Source organism: Euprymna scolopes, chromosome 45 (genome assembly GCF_053919585.1).
Source record: "Euprymna scolopes isolate OS-2025 chromosome 45, ASM5391958v1, whole genome shotgun sequence".
Classification (NCBI taxonomy): Eukaryota; Metazoa; Mollusca; class Cephalopoda; order Sepiida; family Sepiolidae; genus Euprymna; species Euprymna scolopes.
In genome coordinates this window covers 40635690-40653093 of record NC_136526.1, presented here as the reverse complement: position 1 = coordinate 40653093, position 17404 = coordinate 40635690, and the positions used below count along the sequence as shown (strand labels likewise).

Sequence of the window (17404 nt, the reverse complement as noted above, 5' to 3'; positions counted from 1 at the left end):
ATAAGCACTAATTAACAGTTATAAGCACTAATTAAACAACGTTTTTGTTGCTGCTTTTGTATATGTATAGATTTAAGTCATACGTTAACAGACAAGAAAGCTGTATGTTTTGGTTTTGATTCTAGGTCATTTTTCTTTTTACTTTTAAAATCATTATCTATTGGGTACAATATAATAATCAATAGTGAATTGGCTCAATAATAATAAATCACAAAATCTGCATCGAATTAAAATATCATATTTAAGCATATTTTACGACCGGGTAACGTCGGGCGGCCTGCTAGTTAAAGTCATTGGAGCCGTTGAATATAGAAAAGATGTGGGGGTAGGTTAGGGGAAAGGTCTTACCGTTTCTTAAAACCAGTGAGGTTGATGAGATGAATTTTGAGCCAATCCAAACCTTGAGGACCAAGTTTTTTACCCTTTGCAAAAAGCAAGATACTTCGGGTCACATCGCCTCCTGTAAAAATACAAAATGAAAAGTTGGTGTTAAACTCCGAAACTAATGAATTTATCATAACTGAATTATGGGATACGTATTTTAAGCAACACGGTAAGTAACATAGCCATATTATAATTTTTGTAAGCTTTATCATTTAGATGGTGTCCCCCACCTCCTGAGTCCCTCCCTCAACAAAAAAATTATGGTGCATGTCCATAACTCACCAAAATATGAAAAAGAAAAATATGTATATACATATACGTGACAGAAAGGGAAAATTATACACAAAAAAGTCACATAAATTGATCCAGTAGTTTTATTCAAAAAAAAAAAAAAAAAAAAAAAAAAATTTATGGCTGAACATAATTGATGCCATTTTTTGAAGGACAAGGGAGATAATTCAAAATAATTTAAACTTTTGCAAGATTTTAGAAAGCTATTCTTAACATGAAGTATTGGAAAAATTAAAATTTGCTTAAAAATATTTTCTTTATGAAATAAAACTATTTTTTTTTTTTTTTTACAGAGGAGTCATCACTTATCAAGGCCTGGAGGCAACTCAAGGATAAGGGTTAATGAGTGTATAGTAGTCAATGAAACAATATCGTAGTAATCGTTAAGAGTGGAAATTTGGTAAATTGGATTACTTGAGGGAACGGCTCATCAAGAACTTGTTTATGTTGGACTTGAAGATGACTAAATTATAGTCAGCTGGAAAACAGGAAAACGGAAGAGAGTTCCACAGGAAGGCAGTTCTGAGAAAGAAACTTTGTTCATGGAATCTACGTTTAGGTTTAGACACAGATAAAGGGTGGGGGAAATTATTAATAGTGGTTTCAGCTAGATGAGTGTTTTTGTGAAAGTTTGGCGTGGGAGGAACATAGATTGGAGTTCAGATGAGCATTTGACTTTGACATGAAAATAATGACAGATCAGAGACAAGCTCGCAACATCTCTTCTGTGGGAAAAAGGTTGCAGGAAAGAGAAAAGGGCATCCCCCACTAGGCTACGAAGTCTATTTTGAACTCAGTCAAGGCAGGAAAAGCTGCTTCTAGCAGCTTCTGCCCAGATGTGGCAACAGTACTCCATTCTTGGACATATCTGGCTCTTATACAAGTAGAGAATTGCATTAGCAGTGAGATATCTACTGATAAAAGAATTGTTTTTAGCATTGGAAAATAGGTACAAATTTTTCCGATTCTCCTAAAAGTTCTGATTTTTTCCTATTCCGATTAATCAACACTAATTACGAACCCAATTCTTTTTTTTTTTTCTTTTTTTTTTACATAGGCGTCACCACTTATCAAGGCCGATAGGCCACTCAAGGATAAGAGTTAAAGAGTGTACAGTAGTCAAAAGGACAATATAGTAATCGATAGTAATGGAAGTTCGGTAAATTTGTTAACTTAAGTGGAACGTCCCATCAGAAACTTGTTCATGTTGGACTTGAAGACAACCATATTATAGACAGCTGGAAAGCAGGAAAACGGAAGACAATTCCACAGGCGTGCAGTTCTAAGAAAGAAGCTTTGTTCATGGAATCTATGTTTATGTTTAGGCACAGATAAAGAGTGGGGAAAATTATTGATAGTGTTTACAGCTAGTCGAGTGTTTCTTGTGAAAGTTTGGCGAGGGGGGACCATAGATTGAAGCTCAGTCGAACACTTTCCATGAAAATAACGATAAAGCAGAGACAAACTCGCAACATCTCTTCTATGAGATAGAGGTTGCAGCGAAGAGAAAAGGACATCTCCCACCAGGCCACGAAGTCTATTTTGAACCCTATCAAGGCAGTTTTTTGAATAGTAATCAGTTTTCTTCTAATTGTTTTTTCTCGAACTACAAAACAAACTTACCAAGATGATTGAAGTGTGGCGGGCAGGGATAGGTTCTTCCACGGAAGTCCATGTTGTGAGGGAACCAAAAAATGTCATCACGGAACTGCAATCAGAAAAAAAAGGCAAGAAATAAAATTTCGAACACAATTGCATTTTAGTAATTGTTTAACAAATGAATATTGTTTCAAGTCTTCTTTTCTTTTTCTGTAAATTTTATGTTCAGTTGATGGCTAATGGCAGAGGCATCAGTATCATCAGTCTTATGATCGCTGTCTTAATGGAGAACAACTTGACAAGAGACATTCAAACCCTATTGAAATAAGGGACAGGCATAGCAGAAGAGAAAGGAGAGTAAGGAGTGTGGTGGAGAAATGGGAGCTGGAGAGGTAAGAAGTGTAAGGGTGTGGGGGGGGAGCGTGGAAGACAGGGAACCTCATAAGAAAAACTAATATTTTTAAAGTCAGAAATATTGGATGGATCAAAAAATAAAATAAAATTTTCTTTAATTTCAATCTATCAGGAAAGTTCTGGTTAGGTTTTGCAATCATCTCAGTGGTATACATTAGTCCGTTCGGAGGGCATCACATGTATGCTTGACAGGCAAAAAAAAAAAAATTAAATGGAAAAAAATTAAATAAAAATTTATTTTTATATAGGAGTCACCACTTATCAAGGCCCGAATGAATAAAGGGTTAATAAATGTAAGGTAGTAATTTGGTAATCGTTAATCGTGCAGATTGGGTAGAATTTGGATTACTTAAGGAGAGAGTTCAATAAGAACTTGTTTACATTGGACTTGAAGGCTACGATATCGTACCTATTTACTATGCCTCCCCACGGGACAGAGTTAGACACCAGGGTCGTTTTTTAACGTGGAGAAAAGGTACAAAAAAAAAAAAAAAATTGTCTCGGTCGTGAAGGACTGATCCTCCACCGAAAGAACAAGAAATGGAAGTGCAGCATCTGAAGAACAGATACTACACTTTGATCTTGACGAAAAGGCCAAGTATTTGAAGGCTACGATATTGTAGTCGGCTGGGAAGCAGACCACCAGAACAGTGTTCCACAGGTGGACAGTTTTAGAAAAGAAGATTTGTTCATGGAATCTGCGTTTAGATTTAGGCATAGCTAAAAAATGAGGGAAATTGTTGAAAGTGATTATAGCTAGTTAAGTGTTTTTTTTTTGTGAAAGTTTGGAAGACAGGAACCATAGATTAGAGGTCAGACGAGTACTTGTCATGAAAATAATGATAGAGCAGAAACAGGCTCACAATGTCTCTTCTGTGGGAAGTAGGTTGCTGGGAAGAGAAAAGGTCATTATTTGTACTTGAAACGACATTCACCCTGGAGGAGTTGAGTTGGCTTCATGAAGATGCACATCTCGTATCGCTGCGGCCCAAGCCCGGCGATCGGAAGCAAGATCCCGAGTGAGCAACAGCCAGTCACGTCTCCAACGAGACAGGCCATAGATGAGCGGGCCCGAAATAAGCTCAGCGTCGGCTTTGATAGTCCCGAGCCACGTTCTTAGCTGGCCACCGACACGTTTTTTCCAGCCAAGTACGTGGGGAGATAGCCTCGTGGATAAAGACCCCTGCATCACAGCGAGAGGCATGGACGAACCATCAAAGGCGTCGGGCCCGCAGTAGGTCAGTAATTGCCTGGAGATTGCAGCGACGCCGGACTTCTTTGTTGGCGACGAAATCCAAGGGACGGACATGGAGAATGCGGCGGAGATTGTAGTGGTCGAAAACTTCTACGCGTCGCAGATCCGCTTTCCGTATGGGCCAGGTCTCACATCCATAAAAAAGTATTGAGCGGACGAGGGCCTGGTAGATTCGTATTTTTGTCCTCAGACGTATTTCAGGCCGTGACCATAATCAGCTTTGGAGTCGACAAAAGGCAGCTCGTGCAGCATTAATTTATAAAGGTCATTATTACTAGGTTTTGAAATTTTATGATGACAATTTGGATTATACATACCACTGTTAGCTAGTGTGACACTCAAATAATATAAATTATATCTACTGCCCCCCTTCCTTTTATACTAGTGTTTCTGAAAGATCAGATATTAGCACTTCTTTAAAGCAGCCATTTTGTTTGAAATCGTATGCAATAATTGAAAATTTAAAAAAATTTTTCGTATACACTGAAATATTCTTTTACCTCGCTTCTAATTGGTCAAAGATATCTGTCCTAGGCTATAGCTCTTAGATTAAGCCCCTATTTACCTTCCCTATAAGGGTAAAAGTTAAACATAAGGTTGATTTTAATGTAAGGAAAATCCATCTCCCCTAAAAAAGGGTACTTTGGATTAAGACAAAAAAAATGCCTGCGTCTAGAAGTTTCCTTTAATGATGATGACAGAATAGATGAAATGTATCAGAAAAGATACTACACTTAGATCCTAACCGAAAGCCTAATAAAATTCAACACTGTCTATACATTGAAATAATTAGCAGATAACGTCAGAAATACTACTGTAAAGGTATGACTTCCGCCTCCTTCTCTGCAATTCTTACTACCGCTCTTTAATTTTTTAAAGTAAATTAAACAGGAGTTTTTAAACAGCCAATTTGTACTTGACAATACGCTTTTCGACATCAGAAAAATGACAAGCCAAGTTGCTGCTCACATTTGTATTCAATTCATTATGACAGGTTTTACTCTAGAGAATATAATTTCTCTTCATGTTGGTTAATATGAACTTTCATCGCATTCCATTTGTTGAATTGAAATGTTCTTTACCATATTCTTGACAGTTGTGGAAACGGTTTACCTACATTTCATCATCTGACATTTAATCACCCTAGTATTAATCACGTTAATAATAATTACTAGACATTTAATCACATGATGTTTCATAACAGACACATAATCACTTGACACCGATACAATTAATCACCTTTGAAGGAAAAAAATAAAATTTATTTATGTAATAATGTTTTCATTTTAGCCCCATTCGACAATTTTGGGGTTATTTTTATGAGAGATTAGCAAAACTGGCCTCCCTCGCTAATCATGCAAGGGTTGGAGGAGAGGCTATTTGTTTGCTTAAAGTAAATATCAGCCACTTTTAAAAATTTAAAAAAAAAATAAACAATAAACATAACATTTATTTTAATTTATTTATTTTTCATTTAGAAATGCAAACAAACTTCTACAAACAGTTTTTTTTTTTTTTTTTTTTTTTTTACTTATTAACAAACAATACCAAAACAGAATATTATAAAAGAAACTTTTTCAATAACTATTTTATTAGAAAAAAGACAAATATAATGTGGGGGAAAAAGATAATACCCTTCAAACGCTTTCGGAAATCCCCGAGTGATTAAGTGTCCCGATATGATGAAAAAACGTGATTAAATATCTGGTGATAAATAGTCTATGAATAATAGTTGTGTGATGAAATGTTGGGTGATTAAAAGACCGTACACCTGTGGAAACAATCAACTCAGAAAAACTTTATCCTGAATTAATGGATTTTCATTTGTTAATCAAGAACTCTTCACCAGTTCAATAGACAATTATGGAAACCAAAAAAAAAACTACCAAGCTAAGTCGCCATATTAGGCCTACTAATTTGGCAAACCAATGACTTATCTTTAAAGTAACCAGGTAAATGTTTGTCATTTTTTGTGGTCCTTTCCTGATGTGCTAGGCCCTATCTGATTAGGCAAGATTATTTCTCCTAAGTGCATTAACAAATTCCAGGGTTCCAAAGATTCATAACAGAACAGAAGATGAAGTTAAAAGAAAAAAAAAGTCACTTACGTGGTTTGCAATGGACAGCTTATAAAGTTCATTACACCAGAGGCTGTGCATTTCGGACTTCTGCTGCTTTAACTTCATGCGTATCCGCTGGACTCTTGACCGCTGATGGCTATTCATGTCACTAAAATAAATTTTGTTAATATTAAATATTAATAAATATAAATATAGGAACACCAATGGTTTCTGTGATTAATTCAAATCATGAAAAATAAAAAGTATTGCAATCATAATAAAGTTAGAATTACGTGTTGTTTTTATTTGTGTTTTAGAGTTTTATATGCTCAACTTCCTCCATATGGGTCCCTGTAGACATGGTCCCAAACAGAAGAGAAAGAAAAGAACTAAATCAAATAGGACCCCTTACATCCAAGTTGCAATGTGCCTTATTTGGGGTGAATAGAGAAAGAAGAGAAATTAATCAAGTTTCCCTGGTTTTTAGTTTCCTCTTTGTGTTATGTCGGTTATATCAGGTTAATAAGAAAATTCTTGAGGTTTTTAACTTTTAAATTCAGATGAACATATCTCGGCAAATTTATTGAACAAAATAAGCGCCATCAGAATTAACAAACTTTTGCCAACGCAAAACAAGTGTATTTATGCCAGTAACGTAAAAATCTTGCGTTCTGGTGGCGATGAAGTCGCTAAAGGCGTTTTTGATATCACTTGGGTTTTTGAAACATTTCTCATGCAGAAAAGTTGTCGAGATGCTTGGAAAAGTGGTAGTCGGTGAGAGGTCTGGAGAGTATGGTGGATGAGACAGAGTTTCGTAGCCGAATTCGTTCAACTTATGCAGGGTTAGTTTAACAATGTATGGTCAGGCATTGTCAAGAAGGAGAATTTTCTGTTGACTAATGCTGGGTGTTGCTGTCGAAGTTTCTGATGCATTTCATCCATTTGTTGACAGTACTTTGTCCACCAAAATAGTTTCGCCTGCATTCAAAAAAACTATAATGGATGAGACCGGTCACAGACCACCAAACAGTCAACGTGAACTTCTTTTGGTGCAACTCTGGCTTTGGGAATTATCATGGAGCTTCGTCGGCATCTGATCACTGAGCTGAGCGCCGCCGGCTGTCGTAAAGAACCCACTTTTCATCACAAGTCACAACCTGGTCGAAAAACAAGTCATTTTTGTTGCGTAAAAGAAGACACTTCATTACGGCGTTTCTTTTAGTTGTCATTAAATTCGTGAGGCACCCTTATTAAGTTTTTTTGTCTTTCCAATCTCTAACAAGTGGTTGGAAATCGTCGTATACGTTACATCTAATTCAGAAGCAAATTCTTGAAAAGTTGTGTGTGGATTGGCTTCAACTAAGGCTCCTTGTTATCAACATTTGATGACCGACCATTACACTCATCATCTTCAAGACTTTCATCACTGCCACGGAATTTCTTAAACCACCATTGAGCTGTATGTTCAGTAGTGGTACCACGGGCCAAACGCTTTGGTGATATCGCGAGCTGTTAAAGCAGCTTTTTGGCCTAGCTTGACCTGAAATGAGAAAATTGTGTGAATTTGCTTTTTTTTTTCTATCTGGTATTCAACATTCTGAAAAGAAGACATGTTTTTTTTTAAAACGATTGTAATGATTAAATCATTTTTAAGACCAAAAAACATTCTTTTAAAGTAAAGGTATCATAACAAAAACTTATTTGAAATACATCATTAATTGTGCAAGAACTTTCTTCTCAATCTAATATGACTACCATATTACATCGCCTTACCATGCATAATACAGAATCAAGTGCAATATTACAACATTTACAAAAAACACATAACTGCCCCCTTCTCCAAAGTTTGAGAAATTCTTGTCAGCAACACAAAAATAATACACCACGAAACCAACGTCAAGAAGTTAAAAATACTTGAAGATATATACACTAAAATGCAAAAACCTGCCCTTAATTAAATCACATTCCAATCTAGCAAAAACACAGTCAAATGCTTGTTATAACCCCTCCTTCACCACTTCCTGATCCAGCCCTGACCATAGAACTTGGCAACCGTCTCTCCCACACTAGGCACTCACATGCATTCACTGTTGTTACTATATATAAAAACCTTCCAGCCCTCCTCGCAATAATATTCACACAGCCCTCCTGATGATGTCTTTGAAAGATGAAAAGCAACACCACAGCCAACTTCGAACCACAAATGGAACTTATATTGATTCTTTCGATCTACATTCTAAAAAGATCAGAAAAATTGAAAAATAAAAACGGTCTCATCAAATGGGAGCTCTCTGTTGTCTTTAACGTTTGTTAAAATGAAAGAATGCTGCCTAAATACACACAATATATATATATATATATATAATATTCAGCAGAGAATTGGCTCTGGAATAATAAATATGAAATCTGTATGAATTAAAATATATTAAGCATATTTTACAATCGAGCGATTAAAGTGTCCTGATTTCGCACGCAGGCTAAATAATCAATTTTTTTCATATAGACAGACAATGCTGAACTGTTAAGAAACTTACTTTTTAAAGGGGCAGAAATATATATATATATATATATATATATATATCTGTGGAAATATTCTTTATTCACTTATATTTCTTATATATACCAATCCATATTTAAGAAGCTTTTAAAGAATAGATTATTGGAGTGCCATTGGCCGTAATCGAAACTGAAACTTATGAGGAATTCTTGGTAAAATTATTTATAAAAAAAAAAAATAGATGACTTAAGTGCCATCAGTTATAATCGAAACCGAAACTAAAACTTTGAAGAATTCTTCTTAAAATTATTTATACAAAAAATTAAATGACTTGAATGCCATCAGCTATAATCAAAACCGAAGCCAAGACTTAGGAAGAATTCTTGGTAAAATTATTAATTACAAGAAATGGAAGTACATAACAAACGACCCGGATGTAAGCGTGACACAGAAAATAACATACACGCTATCGTATTAATATATAGATAATAATAATAATAGTAGTAACTTCATAAGAGGTGGGGTTACAGGAGCACTAGGAACAATCCCGAAAAACTTTAAAAAATGAATGGGAGAAATGGAATCAGAGGAATGACTGGAAAAATACAACAAACAACAATAATGAAAACAGCTGAAATATTAAGGAAAACCCTTGAATGTGGAAACCAACACACATGAGCAACAAACGCGGACCAGACAAACTGCTGCAGAGGTAAAACATGAAGTGCCGCATGGAACCAAGAACATTGAAGCTGCATATCTATAAGCCCCCCCCCCCCCATTACCACATCACTGCCCCCTCCCCCTCCAAAAGAAAAGAAGAAAAAAAAAAAAAGAAAAAATGAAACCAAACAGCCAAGTAGAGTCAAGGAGCAAAGAAAGACCGAGGAGAGAGCACTGACCAGATCTCTGCTGGACAAATGCCAAGAGAACTGGGACCTTGGGGAGGCTTATTGCCACTCAAATTCCAGTGAAGACCAATAGCCGCTGCCAACGAGAAAAATCAATGGCAAGCAGCTGTTGCGATAATACAAATTTATCTGCAAATAGTATCGAAATAGGCGGAGAATACTGGAAATCTGGGGAGATTTCTCACTCAGCTTCTAGTGAACACCACAGGCTGTTTTCAAGGAGAGATCTTTGATAACCTGCGTGAAAGCTCCTTGTGAGCCAATAATAATAATGAGTATTTTAACCACAGTTAAAATGAAGATTTTGGATTGCAAAATAAGCTTACTTTGTGAGTTTTGGTAATGGTGGACATTCTGTGGCAGGTGGAGGGATGTCTAGATCTTTGTTGCCTTTGTTGTTAAAGATACTGATGATCAAATCTAAAACCTAGAAAAAAAAACAAAAAAAAAAAACAGGTGAAAAATGTTGGGAAGAGAAACAATAAAAACTTTTTTTTTAAATGAAGAGAAAAAAAAAAGCTAAAAAAAAAAAAATCTTAAAACATAACAAAGATGACCGACTTGCAACGGCATTCACACTAGGTCAGTTGAGCTAGCTCATTACAATAAATTTACTGTTTGTCGACATTACTTTCATGTTTAAATAAAATCGCTGTCTTTTCATCATCATCATAGTCACTTCAACATCTGTTTTACATGTTGGCTTGCATTGGACAGCTTTCAGATCGTCCATCTTGCTTTTTCTTGATCTACGGCACACTTTTTTTTCTAAAACTCAGCTATAGCACATCTTCTACTGGACCAATTTTCGTAATTTTTGGAATTTATACTAATTTTGACATGACACTTAAGTACATAATGTTTTCCCCTGAAATGCCTTTGTTTGAAAATACACATTGGGTCGAACAACACACTATAGTAAAGCTGCACTAGCAAATCTATTATCAACACTAGTAACCACTGTCCCTCCATAAATTTAAAAAAAAAAAAATTTAAAACTGCTTACGGGTTTGTTAATGATCCAAGGGCAGGCACTGAGAGTATTCAGTCCATCAAAGACAGCATTGAGATTCCCAGAAGTCATTATGGTATTGTTGTTGTTTGATTTATTCATTGCGTCTGGCAAACGGATCAGTTTGGCTGAAATTTAATGTTAAAGAATAAAAATATTAAAATACTAGACATATTGTTTATATATAACATTCACATCAACTGCTAACACATTGAATCTTTGTAATATAATTCATAGCACATTAGAGATCAAAAGATAGTTTTTTTTTAAATAGTAAAAAAAAAACAATAGACTTAAACCATGTAAAAACAAATGAAACACTATTTGATAAGGCAAAAAATTTCTTTAGTATTTCGTTCACTAAAATTTTCAATTTGAATTTTTGTGACAGATAATATAAAACCCTATGATAAGAGCTCTTCTTCGTGTTATTGTAATAAAATTTGAAAATTGAAATAATGAATTTCAATCGAAACCAATGGTATCTACTAAATTGTCAGGTCACAATAATGAACATATCCAAACATTATGAAAAACGATAAGGTAGAAAATTAATTATTAATGGAAACAGTTTTCAAAGACAATTAATGAACATTGAGTTTTGCTAAAAGAAAAAAAAGAAAAAAAAGAAAGAAACTGGAGAGTTCTAATTGCAACAAAAGAGAGGTAAATATTTTCTAAAAAACTTAAAATCTTTGGCCGATTCAGCAAAACTCAATTTTCGCTAATTGTCTTTAAAACTGCTTTCATTAATAATTAATTTTCTACCTCATCTGTTTTTCGTGATTTTTGGATATTTTCCTTACTATGAGATGACAATTCGGTACAGGGTGAAATGATGAAATTGTCGCTATGGAAAAGACTACATGATTCCATTTCCATTTGATGAAAACCGGTTTTCTTGTTTTGTTGCAGATCATTTACTAGTTGGCCAGTTATGTACAAATCCCAAGAGCGACAGGAGCCTCTTATATCTGAAAGTGACACAATGTTCAACGAGTGAGATCGGAGATGCGCCACTGTACAACTAATGCTCTATCGATCCAAGTTATGACAACAGAACCATTGCCAGCATCCTCAAAATGCATCGCTGGATTGCGATGAATAACAGGGATGTGCCCAGAGTGATGAAAACAAAATCTCTAGCAACGGTTTTGGTCTTTGGTGTGGTTTCAAGTGAGGGCCACATCATGCCACCTCACATCTTCAAAATCGGCTTGAAAGTCAACGCCAACGTGTACCTGGATATGCTAAAGAATGTGGTGATCCCCTGGTGCAATCAGGTGGCTGCTGCCAGACCCTGGGTGTGGCAACAGGACTCAGCGCTAGCCCACAAATACAAAGAGACCCAGGCTTGGTTTCAGAAGGAGTGCTATGACATTGTACCCTTTTCTCACTGGCACTGCCCCCCCCCACCTCCTCTGACCTGAACCCATTGGAGTACTTCATTTGGCCATACATCGAGAACATCACCAACATGACCTCCCCAAAACAACAAAGCCATCCTGATCGCCACCATCTGTCGACACTTGTGAAAAAAGTATGCTCCCAGTTGCCGACCTGTATTGAGGCGGTGATTGAGGCTGATGGCAGTTATATTGAATAGATGTCAGCTCTACTACATAATCAAATTACCTGAATTGAATTTTTTCAATAAAAGTTTTAAAATAAATCTGTAGCGTTGTTTTCTTTAGGGCAACGTTTTTATCGTCCCACCGTGTAAATACCATTGTTTCACTTGAAATGAAATATTTCATTTTTTTTTAAATTACGCTATAATAATGAAGAAAAACCATATTAAGTCCCACCATATCGAAAAGTTGTCTGATTTATTTTTTTAATATTTTAGTTTTTATTTAGACTTGCAATTATAATGAAAATTTTAAGTAAAGAAAATGCAAAAAAAGTCTTCATGATATACATACCTATCACAGAATGAAGATGGCATATTCCAAAAATCACATCATTTGTTCAAGTATTTTTTTTTTTTTATTTTAAAGAAAATCAAATTTTACGAGCTGAATAGGAGAAATTCTGGGCACACTGTTTTAAAATTTACCAAAATTCAAGGGGGAGGAGAGGGGGACAATTTAATTTGACTACAAAGATTTTAATGAAAACTTTTTTGATCGCTAAAAGTCATAAAACTACATGATCAATTTACATGATTTTTGGAATATGCCACCTTCATGCCATGACAAGTAGGTACACTATAAAGGTTTTTCTTTATTTTTGTTTTCCTAAATAAGTGCAAGTCTTCAATAAACAGTAATTTTTTTAAAAAGATGCCTACGTTTTTATATGCATATGAATATTGTGCAGTAAATTGCAAATATCTGCATAAAAAAATAAGTCACTTGTCACTGAAAATAGTAACCTGAAAAAAATAAATAAATAAAAAAAACAATGATATAAAAAAATTAGTTTACTATTTGGGGGCACAAATACCCAATCATATTAGCATCAAGCCAGAGTGTTGCAAATTATCTCCTTTTTTCTAATGTTAAAATACCAAATTATCTCCCTTTTTCTAATGTTAAAATGCTAAATTATCTCCCTTTTTCTAATGTTAAAATGCCAAATGGTCTTGTTCAGTTTGTTGACTCTAAATAGTGAATTAATTTTATCTTTTCTTAGAATTCTACTCGATAATTTTCTGTAACATATGAGGTGCCTTAAATAAGTTTCCAGACTTTTTTGAACAGGCATTCAAAATTGTCGTAGACTCTTGAAAATTCATTATGTTATTGCTAAACATCTTATGAGATGACTTAACAATTATTATGATTTCAGGCTCAAATGAACAGCTACAGCAGGATTTGGAATACACTAAAGCCTAATTGTCACAGTTGGGGAATTACAAAAATGCAATCTGGACGTGAGGACACTTAAGAAGAACGATATGCAATAAAATTCTGTTTTAAACTTGATAAAAATGCCACAGAAACGTATGGAATGCTTCAGACTGCTTTTGGATCATTTTGCATGAATCAAGCATCAGTTTTTGAGTGGCATAAGAGATTCAAGAAAAACAGGGAGTCTGTGAGGGATGATGAGAGGTGTGGGAGGAGTAAGGAAGTCAGAGCATCAGAGTTGATTGATCAATTAAAGAATTTCATGAATAAGGCTTGTCGCATGTCTGTAGAGACAATAAGTGCACAGTTTGATGTCAGTGTGGGAATTTGTCACACAATCATTCGTCAGGAACTGAAGATGCAAAAGATTTGTGCAAAGTTTGTTCAGAAAAGATTAGAAAAATGTCATAACCAAGATGGGCATAAAGACATTTCTTCAGCCTCCCTATAGTTCAGAGCTTGCTCTCTGTGATTTTTGGTTATTCCCTAAGCTCAAGGAAAAGCTTAGAGGCCATCGTTATGAAACACTTGAGGAGATGAAAGAAGTTATGATGAGAATTATTGACATGCTCACACAAAACAACTTTTATAGGGCCTTCCAGAAATTGTTGGAATGGTACAAGTGCATTGCAGCCGGAGGAGATTACTTTGGTATACTATCAATAAAAGTACCCATATGAAAAAAGTCTGGAAACTTATTGAAGGCAACTCGCATATTGGTAAACACTAATACTTTCATATCAATACTCACTGAAGGCCAATAGGTTCGAACCAACGTTGACAGATATCCAAGGCACTGGAGGAATCAGCATTGGCAAAGCGATGGCGTCAAATGTCACTTTGGAATTCATTGTGGACTGGAATAACTTCATCGTTTTGGGATGAGGCTTTGAAACAAATCAAAACAAAAAATTGTATTATATATATATATTCAGTAGAACACAAATTTTTTTAATAAAATTACGGGTTTAGTTTAATCAAGACATTAAAAAATGAAAATATTGAAAAAAAAAAAAAAAAAAAAAAATTATATTGTACATACTTGTTGCAGAATAAAGTTTTGCATACAAAAAAGATCACTAAATTTAATCAAGTAGTTTTTTCAAATATTAATGAGATCGATCATGTTCCGGCCATCTTGCTTATTTTACGAATGAGGAAGGATGCCTTTAAACCAGAAAGTGATTAACAAAAGACAAAAAAAAAAAGGATTACAAAAGGACAAAAAAAAAACTCTGTAAAATAAGTGAAAACAAAATTAAAGTATTTGTCTAGATATTTTTTTCTGACCATGTTTCAAAATAATCTCGTCAAACTTTGACAAAATTTAAGCTGTGATTGGAGTTATCTCCCTTGGCACTCCATCCTCGTCCGCGAAATACACAAGATGGACGCGGCACAATCGATCTCATTATCATTTGATTTTCCTCTGTAAAAAAAAAACAAAAAAGAAACTACTTGATCAAATTAAGTGACTTTTTTAAATTTTTTTTAATTTATTCCATTACGTACAATATAATTTTTCAATATTTTTTTTTTTCAATGTCTTGATTAAACTAAACAAGTACCAAATTACGATATTTTATAAGAATGCTCTAAAAATATCAGTATTTAACAATGTGTAAATGCATTTCAGAAAACCAAATTTATTGTCACATTTTTGCTTGACAATTTAATAACTTTCCTGTTTGAAAATAAGTGTTAACCATCGAGCTGATGGTTTGAAAATAAGTGTTAACCATCAAGCTGATGGTTTGAAAATAAGTGTTAACCATCAAGCTGATGCTAATTCTCAGTATTAAGTTGTATCCTCGGAATTTGTAATATTTTACTTGTTTCATATTATTTATGCATAGAATTTATAAAAATTAGACCTCTAGATTACACCATACACTTGCAAGCCGCAGGGACATAGGCCTGAAATTGTATCTAAATTATAAATTCTCAAAATTAATTTTAGGGATAAACCACATATTGGTATAATAAAAATATTTTTTCTGCGATTTATTTTAATTTAAAGTTAAAATTTAATTCAAATTTTAAATTAAAATAATTTTAATTTAAAATTTAATTCAAATAATTCAAATTTAAAATATCGAATTAAATATATTGGTATAATAAAAATATTTTTTCTGCGATTTATTTTAATTTAAAGTTAAAATTTAATTCAATTTAAAATTAAAATAATTTTAATTTAAAATTAAAATTTAATTCAAATAATTCAAATTTAAAATTAAAATATCGAATTAAATATATTGGTATAATAAAAATATTTTTTCTGCAATTTATTTTAATTTAAAGTTTGCCGCCTCTAATAAACACCATTTTCATAATAAATATATATATTTACGATGAGTTGTTTAGTGGTCTTCCACTATTCAATGAAACACATCTAAGACGTACTTCATAAAAAAAAAAAAAATCAATAAGAACTTATCAGTTTGAATCAAATATATCTTTTAGTTTTGGAATAATAACAAATATATATATATATATATATATATATATATATATATATATATATATATATATATATATATATAATTTAAAGGAGATTAGAGCAATAGTCTAAAGAGCTGAGTGTATTTCAATGTAACAGTGAAATTACTAGTTTAATTAAAATACAGGAAAGAGAAAGTGCTCGTTGTAATTTAGATATATAATAAGCTTGATAGGTAAATATCCTAGAGCTAATTCAATATTAAGTAATGTGATTGATAATTTAAAATTTAAAAAATCAAATTATAATTAAATTAAAAATCCGTTTCATAAGAAGGAACAACAACAAAATCAATTATCTGTACGATCGTTTCGGAAAACAGTGCTTTTTATTGTGGTAGACATCCAGTTACGAACAATAATTATTACATATAGTTTTTTAATAAGCAACGATCGTACAGATAATTGATTTTGTTGTTGTTCCTTATGAAACGGATTTTTAATTTAATCATAATTTGATTTTTTTAAATTATCAATCACATTACTTAATATATATATATATATATATTTAATATGTACTAGCAGTTCAGCCCTATGTACTGTTCATAATTTGCCCTACGTGTGAATACACTTTATGTAAAATTTCAAATGTTTAGACCAAAATTTGTCTGAGTAATTTCGTAGAAACCGCAGTGGTCAATTTTTTTAAACTTTGACCCCAATTATGACCCCTTAACATTTATTATTTTGATCGCAAATCAAGATACAAAATTTTACCCATGTCCAAGTTACCTACATCTAAAATTTCAAGTCTTTAGACCCAAAATTGGTCGAGGAATTTGGTAGAATCTACAAAGGTCAACTTTTTCAACTTTGACCTTTTGGCAACCAAATTTTCGCCCCAAAACTGATTAAAATGCTTGCCGCATGTCTAAATACCCCTTATGTATAAAGTTCAAATGTTTAGACTCAAAATTGGTTGAGTAGTTTGCTAGATACTGCAAAGGTAAAATCTTTTGAACTTTGACCCTTTGGCAGCTCAAATTTTCGACCCAAACCGATTAAAAAGCTTGCCCTATCCTCTGAATACACTATGTAAAATTTCAAACGTTTAGACCAGAAATCCCAAATCTCAATACTCCTTATGTCAAATCTCGAGTCGAAAATGTACAAAGACACACACAGATATTTTCAGTTTTATAGATATACTTGCATGGGCGCCTGGCGTTGTCCGGGTATTTGGAGGTGTGTGTTGAGCAAGCAAAAAAAAAAAGTGGTAGTAGGAAGGCAGGCTCGAACCTGTACCGTGAAGGAGGAAAAGAACGTGAAAAAAATGTGACGTCTTTGCTGTTACGATCACCGCCAAACCAGAAGTGACGTAAACAATCGAAAAGAGGGGATGGCTTTCGAAAATGTCAGCAAAAAAAGCGACCCCTCCCTGTGGAAAAGTGCCTAGTTGAGGGTGAAGAAATTAATGTTTTTAGCCAATTTCTTGGTATTTGAAGGGTCGAGCTTCAAAACAATACTGATCTTGTGAAAATCAGTCGCCTTTGTCAAAAGTTTTAGGCAAACATGCAAACGTACATACATACATTTATATATTGGTAGCTCAAATTTTCGACCCAAATCGATTAAAAAGCTTGCCCTATCTCTGAATACCCTTTATGTAAAATTTCAAATGTTTAGA

General features: G+C 33.8%; 1 protein-coding gene across 1 annotated transcript in view; it reads right to left on the bottom strand.

The window, feature by feature from the left end:
* The window catches only part of LOC145269488 (DNA-directed RNA polymerase, mitochondrial-like), a 147754-nt gene that overhangs the window by 59264 nt on the left and 71086 nt on the right, over positions 1-17404 (bottom strand). Inside the window, exons 16-21 of the mRNA XM_080125213.1 lie at positions 14030-14165; positions 10418-10551; positions 9738-9838; positions 6052-6172; positions 2299-2383; positions 349-460 (exon numbers count right to left, since the gene is read on the bottom strand). Coding sequence (XP_079981339.1) covers positions 349-460; positions 2299-2383; positions 6052-6172; positions 9738-9838; positions 10418-10551; positions 14030-14165 — 689 coding nt within the window. The remainder of the gene's footprint in view (positions 1-348; positions 461-2298; positions 2384-6051; positions 6173-9737; positions 9839-10417; positions 10552-14029; positions 14166-17404) is intronic.